A 9,656-nucleotide genomic window follows, 5' to 3' on the forward strand; every position below is an offset into this window, starting at 1 on the left:
GTTTTTGGCAACAATACAGTCAATTTCGGAGCAACAGATGCACTCTTCTACACGTTGAGGACGTTGGCAATTCCCACAAGTACACCTAAGGTATAGATACAATTAGTCAAAGCAGGGTTTCTCATATAGTGCGAAATAAACTTTGACTTGAGGAATTCTGTTAATCCGTCTCAATCGGTTCGCGCTGCCCCTATCGCGTCATCGAAACATGTATTTAAAAATGGGACAAATACCATTTCTCTGTCACAAGAAAGTTTTATTTCTGGTTTTGATTTATCGACACAATGAAAAATAACACCGTCCTAAGTTTGGACTACAACAGCATTTGCTACACGTTGCAAATTGAAATTGATCGCTCACCAGTCTGTATTTTGTAGTCGCTCGTATTGTCGTTCGCCAGAATCATTTGAAGAGTCCGTACCCGAGCTTGCATCACTGTCGTACTGCTCAAATAAGTATGGCTGTGCTCCTTCACAATCAATAAATGAAGGTCCCTCCACACTTCCGTCACTACTATTATCGGAAGAAGAACTATTTCGCGAATCCTCAGACTCCATTGCACATTTTTTTAAAGTAAAGTAAACAAGACACTCGAGAAAGGGTTCTTCTTTCTACGTCATCAATCACATGTTTTCAGAAATGTCGTTTTTACCTCCGGTCCTCCGATAAGGGATATTTTTGCTGTTTCTCATCGATTTTCAGACTTTTCTACTTTTTGTTTTCATGTACTTTATCGTTTTTCCGTATTTATGATGTTAACACTACCTTTTGAGCAAAAGTTGTTTTGAGGGATAGAGTATCCCTTTAACGTAAAATGGAAGAATTATTGTATATGAAGTGTATTGGGGGAAAGGGGGGTGGGGGGGGGGGCAGAATGGGTCTAAACCAAAACTAAAGTAATAACTCATGCCAATCACAAAGCACAAAGGACAATTTTTAAAATGGTATTAAAGGTGTCTCTGGATATTTTCTTGAGCCCCACAAATTATATGAAGGTGTGTGTGAAAAGAACACTGAACAATCACGTCTGTTTTACAAAAATCATTATTCACTGATTAATGACAAGGCTGGTGCAATACACTTACAAACACCACATTTTATGACAGCCAATTCGAGTGGAATGATAAAGCAGTTATTGAACTTGAAATGGTTTTTACAAAATGTAGGTGAACAATAATTGTGTTCAACCATTTGAGAACACAAACAATTGTTCAGTATTCCTCACACACTTCATTTATTACTGGCATAATGACCTCAGCATGCTTCTTCTCTCATATTGGGAAGGTGGAAACAACACTGGAAACAATGCTGAGGGCGACAAAGCGCAAATTTGTAACTGCGCCACAAAAGGACGTGTTGTCCAGGGAAGGGGGGCCAATAAGATCGCAAATGGTATAGTAACAGCATCACAAGCAGCCCATGGAGTCCAACAGATCAAAACCAGCTTTCATCATTTAAATAAAGTTCACCCTCATGAGTGCCAAGCTCATCAACCAGAAGTTCTCATGACAATGAAAAGCTCATGTCCAAGGACTTAAGGAAGTCATGCCCCTTCCAAGTATGGGCAAATCGCAGCCATGGTTTCCAAAATATTGAAATCTCGCCATTGATAGGTTTAGACATGGAAAGATTCTTCTCCGTGGCTTCAGAAACTTAAGAAGCAAATTTTAATGGGGTAGACTGAGAAATATGATTTTCATTTTCTTTAAATCTTAATTTGACCAGAACATACATTGTATACAATCTAAACTTAATCCAGAACTGTTCTTGAGGTAGCTCAAAACAGTTTCCAGCTGTTAAATTTTGATGGGTTATTATAACCACTCTTTATCAGTGACTTGATGCTTAACAATCATGGTATCAAAAAAACTACCTGATCATTGGTGAACACATTGTTATCATTTGCGTGACACAATAGGTTATCATAGCAAGCAACAGCAACAGTATGCCCTGCTACACTAAAACTCCCTTAATTACAGCCCTAGGGGCTTACAAACCAAATAACAATCCTTCGTTGGAGTATATGTATTTTTTGGAACCACACATTTTTGTCACAGAAATCATTTATTACTTGAATGAAGAGCCTTTAATGTTGTTTACATCAGTAGACAGCCTTGGAGTTGATTCCTTTTCCATCTTATTAATCATGGCCGTAGGCAGAGAAAAATTCTGACTGAGAAAATATTTTAGCACAAACTTGAGAAACTGTCTCATCACCTTTTCTATAATTACCTTGAATTTTTTCCAAAATACTCGGTTACCGTTAAGCATAACATTTTCAAATTTCCTCTTTATGTTTTGAGATGTGATTAAACACTACTTGAGTGTTTGTTATAACTTTTAAATGACAAAAACGTAGAAGTGGTTGATTGACACACACAATTTGCTTGTGGCAATTTGTTGCTGCATGTTGCTGGTTGATAATTTTATTCATTGATCCCCACATATCTTAATATGTCTTTAAATTAGACTTAAATATCTGGGACGGTTTTATTTTGTCAGATTAAACTGGACTCTAACTTCTCCATTGAAAACAGGTTTTGATTTAACAAGTGAGTTTTCATTGTCATTTGGCAACTTGTGAGTTAGACCTGGAAATAAAACAAAACGTCTTTGAGAAAAACACTAAGCTATAAGATTAGTCAATAAGGCAAAAGGTCATTAAATTAACGTGTCTGCATGACTTAAAGTGACTTCAGAAGAAGTAGTGTTTCATATGGCACGGAATCCTTTTTCCCTTGCCCAACAGGTCAACATTTCCGTCACTAAGCTTCCCATAAAGAGGTCTAGTGAATCGTTTTGGCTATGCGCTATTACCTCATACTTGCTAGACTTGCATGCGAGTAGACATTTGCCCTAGGATATTAGGCCTTGCCCTCACTTTGGATTTGGCAGCAACGTTTGACCTTGTTTTCAAAACTCCAGCTATATATGTCACATAAATGCAAAACATTATTAAAGAACGGGCATGTTTCTCTTCGTTGCCATATATACCTGATGTATGCTCCCAATTTTTTTTTGAGGCACTGAGTTTATTTGTTAAACCAATGTGCTTGGATTTCCTGAAATCAATTATCTCACCAAAAACCCAAGAAATTATTAAACAATGCCCATCTTTCTCTTGCCTATGGTGCCAAATTTTACTTCCAAACACTGAGTTTATTTGTCAAACCAAAGTGCTGGGATTTCCTGAAATCAATTCTCTCACATAAATGCAAAACATTATTTAACAATGGTCATGTTTTTCCTGCCTATATACATGTATGCTCCCAATTCTTTTTCGAGACACTGAGTTTCAACCTATAATTATTCTTAATGTGCTGATTTTTCAGTTGGGGTGGTGGATGCCCTTCATGCCCATTGTTGCAAATGAATTATTTTTGGGGTAAATATTTAGAAAATTCAAATTACAGAAGTACTGTAAGAGATCAGATCATTTTATTTCAACTTCAATTTTTAAATTCTAAGAGGGAATATCACTATAAGGCTTGAGCAAAATTGGAAATGGTCATGCATACAAAACCTTTCTTCTTATTTTGTGTGTAGTTAGTCCTTGGGATGAAACTACTCACAGTGGCATTTGTTTGATTTCTAGAATCAGGATGGGGATGGGCAACATTTTGCTCCTTAATAATTGGAGTTTTGTTAGCAAATTATTTCAAGAAGCAGATCAACATGTAGTTAAAAATCTACTTATATCATCCTTCCTCTCAAACTAATGGTATCAGTTTTTCACCTTGCCCCATCCCCCCCCCCCCCCCCCTTGGGGACCCCTAAGCCTTATAATTTACAAGGGTGTGAGACCTTTTTATTGAAAAAGCTGAAAATAAATTATGTTCTAACAAACTTTTCTCTTCCTGGTGTTCAAATTTTGATGAAAATCAATACTGGATGTGAATATTTCACACTTTGTGAAGCGTTTGATGCTAAAAATTCCACGGGCACACCATACGCGTGTGCGTGCAGGCCAATCAATTTCAAATGTATACACCGAGACAAAATTCTGATTTTTCGTACTTTTTATTTGCGACTGTCTTTCTTTCAAATGATATTATAACGGCGACTTCACGCAAGACCGTTAGAATATCTCCTATAGATTATATTTATCTAGGTTTGACAGTCAGACATTAAGCACATTTGCAGTTATCAGTTTTTCAAAAATCACATCTTCTGGCAAATTTACTGTCTTTTGGTATCTGGGTAAGTAAATTTGAAACTAAACTGTCCAGCAAAGTTAACCGCTCTAAAGGGATCTATAATAGGTAACTTAAATCACACATACCACTAACAAAGCGGTACTTTTACAAATGAAAATTTTGCAATTATTCTACTCTATAGATAACAATAAAATTTCGCAACAAAGGCACTCAATGTATAATACAGAATGAGCTAGCAGTTCCATAAACATTTCAGAGCCAACGGGAAAATCACACAGAGGTAGAGAATGCATGTCGCCGCGTTCTAACGACAGTTCTCATGTTTCGATGACACCTCAAATGGTTCCTTTTTACCACGACACCGTGTCCAATTTCCTTTGCCTGCAAATGGGTGACAAAAAGCTCCAAACATCATTATTTGTTTTTAGATTTAGCTGACAAATTAGTGTTGCATCTTGGTATTTCAGCAGGGAATACAGGTAATACCTTTTGGCAATTCAGTTCGTACCGGTTGCCTTGTCACGATGTGGAGAATGCTCAGTAAAGCACTCCTAAAATTCGGGATGCTCAACTTTGAAATTCCTGGCTATAAAACTGCTCGCAAGCTGGTTGTCATGCAGTACGAAAGCCGCGAAGTTCCATGATGGCATCTGATGGCATACGGTGTTTATGTTTGTGTGTGTTTCCGCTGACCGGTTCTTACTATATTCTCTTAAGGTCGTGATTCCCTGGTTTTGCTGCACATAACATTACGACATCCAAGATGGCGGCGGTTCTTCACGCTAGCGCGAGAAGATCAAACAAGGGCCGCTTTTGCAGAGCTGAAGCTTTTATTCGAAATAACAATGCCGCAAATCGCCTTACAGCTTCCTGGTCTGCTATCAAAAAACAAGAAAATGAAAAAAATGTGCGTCATCCGGAAGTCTGCAGCGGAGTCTCACTTAGCGGTCTTCGAGTTGTAGATCTTAATGTCCTCGCTGAGGCTTTGGATGGGGGCTGTGAAGCCTGTGGGGTGGCTCTACGGCTCTCGGACTGCATAAAAGAAACAGTTTCTGGGCTAGGATCACTACTTTACATATGCTGTTCAAACTCCGAGTGTGGAGAGACAAATATCTGTCGAACAAACAAGACCCACCGGTTTCGCTGCTTGTCGAGTTCGCTACGTTCAAGTTCGCTACATGTTCGCTACCGCACAACCGAGTTCGCTACTTAACATAACCGAGTTCGTTACCAAATTTTAACTTTATTAACATCCAAAAAAATACAAATTGCAATAACAGGCATACTTTAATACATTCTATAAACTTCAGTACCTTATGTGTCATTTACAGTTGATTTCACCTTACTTTGGCCGCGTGGGTTCGCAAGTCTCTTGGCAACTTGGAAACTACATTCCAGACTTCCGATTGCCATTATCAAAGAGCCAACCAAATTGCGTGCTTGCAAAGTCAAATTGGAAAGTTCGATTTGAAGTTCGATTTGAAGTTGCGATTTTAGTTGCAGAATTATTAATCAGTCATGGCCCACAATCCTTTCATTCAACAAGGAAAGGCAATTCCCAATAATGTCAGAGACGAAATTGTGGAAAGATGGCTGAAGGGTACTGGTCAAAGACAGATAGCGAGAGACTTAAATATTGCGAAGAGTTCGGTTCAAAATATCATCGATAATTTTGCAAACGCGGTCACAGTGAACACGGGATTGGGGGAAATAGAATACGGCATGCAAGAACTGATGATGTCCTGACATATGTTGAATTCTGTAAGCAACAACAACCAAGCATTACTGCCAAGGATATACAGAAAAAGCTGGTACACAATCACGTCTGTTTGACAGAAAATTGCCCTTCTAAAGCCTCATTAACTCGAGTAGTGCGGGAAGATATTTGCTATTCGTATGAACGACTCAATGTGGTTGCGAGAGAGTCACTTACTCAAGACACGGAACGACGCCTTGTTCAATACTTAGACGTGTGCAGCACACTCGATTCGACAAGTATGCATTTTTTTGACGAGTACTCTGTTGTTAAGACAACAGGCAATCGAACCTATGGTCACTCACAGATTGGATCACCAGCGGTTGAAATTCAGCGATACGCTTCGAATGCAACGTTTACCGTAAATTTGCTGCACAGCATCTTCGGAGTAAGCCATGTTAACGTAATAAATGGACCATCCAATGGATTGGAACTGTTAAATTTCTTTGCCGAAGCCTTAGAAGAAAAAGATGTTTTGGACAATCCGGTGTTGAAAGACGGAGATACAGTAATAATGGATAATTGTGGATTTCACCATGCGAGACATGTGGAGCCAGTTCTCAGAAATATGCTCACACGAAGGGGATGTAACTTACTGTTTCAACCTCTTTATCATCCGGTCTTTAACACTTGTGAATACTGTTTCCGTGTGATGAAAGGGTGGCTTCATAAAACTACAGAACTCACTGAAAATCACACACTTGTTGCGATTTATGATGCCTTGAGCCGCACTACGCCTGGCATGTCTAGAAATTTCTTTAGGCACTGTGGATACATCGCTTAAACGTTATGACGAAAGTCACTGGTATTGTTACATGTAACAAGCTAAATTTATTTTGAATCGATGGTAGGCGCGTTCAATGTTTTTACTGAGAGTGTTGACTCATGGCGGAATTCTACAGTTATAAAAGAGCTTCAACTTGCAAAGTTGAGAAGTAAATTTATCTGATCTGTTTAATGTAGTGTTAGTGAAAGACTAGGGGTGAAAAAGAAGTTGAAAAGAGCCAAATCTAAGACTACAAAAACTAGACTCATTTAAAAAGGATACTAGTTGACTGTCAAAGTTTATTTGCAACCAATACGTTGACAAATTTGAACTTCACAAACAGCGCACTAAGTGCATTCTAAATGATATATGTACGACCTGTATTTCCTGAAGTTACATGCAAGGTAAAATAAAAACAGGCTTTCCTGTTTTTCGCCTCGAGGTTATTTGCAGTGCACAGCGATTCATAGCAACGAATTAAGTCGTATTTCGCCGGTCACACCGGCTGGCAATATTTTTTACTTGAGGCCAATCGTTTGCGACTATGTTGACAGTTGAACTCAAACTGAAAGTAAATAAAGTATTCAGTTTAATATCAACTGCAGCTAACTAGTTTTTCAGTCGAGTACCATGTTATCTGATGTTACGACATGTAAACAAAGTTGAAAGCTGTTTAAATCTAAAGTCAATTTTTTTCAGAAACGAAAAAAAAAAAAAGAACCTGGGCATCTTTCCTTCATGATTTAAAACTCAACGTCTTCACCATGTACTGTTATATCTCATCTCAAGTTTTTACAACCTTGACAGTGACAACCAAAGATCGCCTTCCTGGACCGATATATATATATCTATATATATGAAGAATGAAAAAATGAGTCGCTGGCGAACTTCTCACAGGTCTGGTATATTATAATCTCGTGTAAACGTTTCGCCCTTCGGGCTTTCTCAGTACACGCTAAAAACTAAAAACTAAAAATACCTGGTACAACTGAACTTGCGCTATTTATACAAAACTATGAACCAAAAGGTGTAAAATGTTTAAAATTACAAAAAAATTATAAAAAATCACAATAATATGTCATGTAACACGTGCGGTTGGAATACATCGAGTGGACAATACGTGAGATAAGAAATAGTTAGCTCTATTCCGAAAAAGGCGTTAATCACCAGACATGGAAACTAATAATTTAAAATAAACAACAGGACTTTGTAAATCATGCAATCAGGTGGCCAAATGCCCAACTGGTTGTACAATTACTCCAGTGAATGATTAATTAAACCTTATTCTATTTTTGGAATTAAACTCGGATCTTTTGTTCAAGCCGTAAGGTTGGAGGGTGCATAACTGTGCGCACCAAAAAGCCTCTCTTGTAAGTAAAACCTTGTCCATATCATCAGTAGTGTCATTAACAATTTTTTCAATAACAATGAACTCAAAGTCAGACATGTGATGTTCTTTTCTATTGAAATGGACGGCCAATTCACACGTGGCCTTGTTGGTCAACATAGCCGATTTGTGATTACGAAATCTGACCTTAAATTCATTCGATGTTGAACCTACGTATTGAATCTTGCATGTTTTACAGGTGACTAAATAACATTATCTTGTTGAAAATAAGATCTTTCACAGCGCCTGTACAGGCCGTTTTTACTCCATTAGACAGGATGTACATTGTAGGTCGAAGAATGTCATCTATTTAGTACCAGGTATCTAATCAGGGGGATCAAGTTAATGATGCAGGCTTATTTATATAGACCGTAGAATGAAGAAATGAAACCCATCCCGTTAATCAACTGATTAATTGTAGTGAATGAAAAACATGAAGAATTGCCCTGAGCGGGATTTGAACCCACGTCCCCCTGAACACCGGTAGGGTGTGATGACCACTACACCATCAGGACAACCACGCTGGCAACGCAGCTATCGAGACAGTGAATTGGCCTTCGTGAGTATCCCGGGATTCTTTCACGGGTGGGATGGGAAAGCCTAAACCCCTTCATAGCCTTAAACCTAAGGATCGACTAACGATTCACAGGCAAACACCAACTTAGGCATCAGCTAATCAGGGGGATCAAGTTAATGATGCAGGCTTATTTATATAGACCGTAGAATGAAGAAATGAAACCCATCCCGTTAATCAACTGATTAATTATAGCGAATGAAAAACATGAATATATATATATATATATATATATATATATATATATATATACGTAAAGTAGGCTTGTATTTGCTGTACTAAGAGTGCTCTATACCATGCGGTAGGGCAATTATAAATGAATGAATAATCAGGACACGATCATACTTTTGCCTCTGGTTTTCATACAGGCCTGTTTCGTACAGGACGTTTAGTTTGTCCTGCACTCATCAGTGTGTAACCGAGAGTGATTTTATTCGTTGAAGATTACCGCTTTTTAGTCATACATGGCCGTTCGTGTTGCACGCTCCTATTTACCTAACGTTCTTCAATAGGTATTTCTCATTGTGTCTACATTTACTAATCAACTCGTTGCGCTTATTGAGTGTTGCTGTTTGCGGCTGGCATATGATGTAATATTTTTCAGCTATGCATAAATTACAACGTTTTGTCGCGTTAGTATAATGCTAGGCGTGACAAAGAATTTTCCACGAAATTGTATAGTCGGTGTTGCTGTCCTTTAATTGCCAAATGTATTTGCTCAGTTCAGTTGAGTTGCTCTTCGCTCTTGCTTTAAACGATGCTTTATGGTTTGCGTACCTTGCTTTGAAATCAGTTGCTGTGAGTCCTACGTACTTTTCTTCCTTTTCGCTGGTCTTCACCGTTGCCTGGTACACGATGTCTCTTGAGAGGCATTTTCCTTGTAATGGGCACGTGGTATTCCTCGGACAATTGCATTCCTTCTGGACATTATCTTTGCTGCCTTTTGCCAGTTTTCTTTTGTTATTTCCTTCGATGATTGTTCTTACGTTTGGCATACAGCTGTAGGATAGTTTTAT

The 9,656-nt window shown here is 38.3% G+C and overlaps 2 protein-coding genes across 2 annotated transcripts in view; one reads left to right on the forward strand and one right to left on the reverse strand.

The window, feature by feature from the left end:
- Positions 1 to 557, reverse strand: part of LOC138035261 (uncharacterized) — an 890-nt gene extending 333 nt beyond the window's left edge. The window contains exons 1-2 of the mRNA XM_068882065.1: positions 361 to 557; positions 1 to 85 (exon numbers count right to left, since the gene is read on the reverse strand). The exon at positions 1 to 85 is cut by the window's left edge and continues 333 nt beyond it. Coding sequence (XP_068738166.1) covers positions 1 to 85; positions 361 to 557 — 282 coding nt within the window. The remainder of the gene's footprint in view (positions 86 to 360) is intronic.
- A 4,363-nt stretch (positions 558 to 4,920) lies between these two features.
- LOC138035262 (uncharacterized) lies at positions 4,921 to 6,697 on the forward strand. Its single transcript, XM_068882066.1, has 2 exons — positions 4,921 to 5,169; positions 5,924 to 6,697. Exons 1-2 carry the CDS (start codon positions 4,921 to 4,923, stop codon positions 6,695 to 6,697), a joined length of 1,023 nt encoding a protein of 340 aa, XP_068738167.1.
- The last annotated feature ends 2,959 nt before the right edge of the window (positions 6,698 to 9,656 follow it).

This window comes from Montipora capricornis, unplaced genomic scaffold, assembly GCF_036669925.1.
Source record: "Montipora capricornis isolate CH-2021 unplaced genomic scaffold, ASM3666992v2 scaffold_346, whole genome shotgun sequence".
Lineage (NCBI taxonomy): Eukaryota > Metazoa > Cnidaria > Anthozoa > Scleractinia > Acroporidae > Montipora > Montipora capricornis.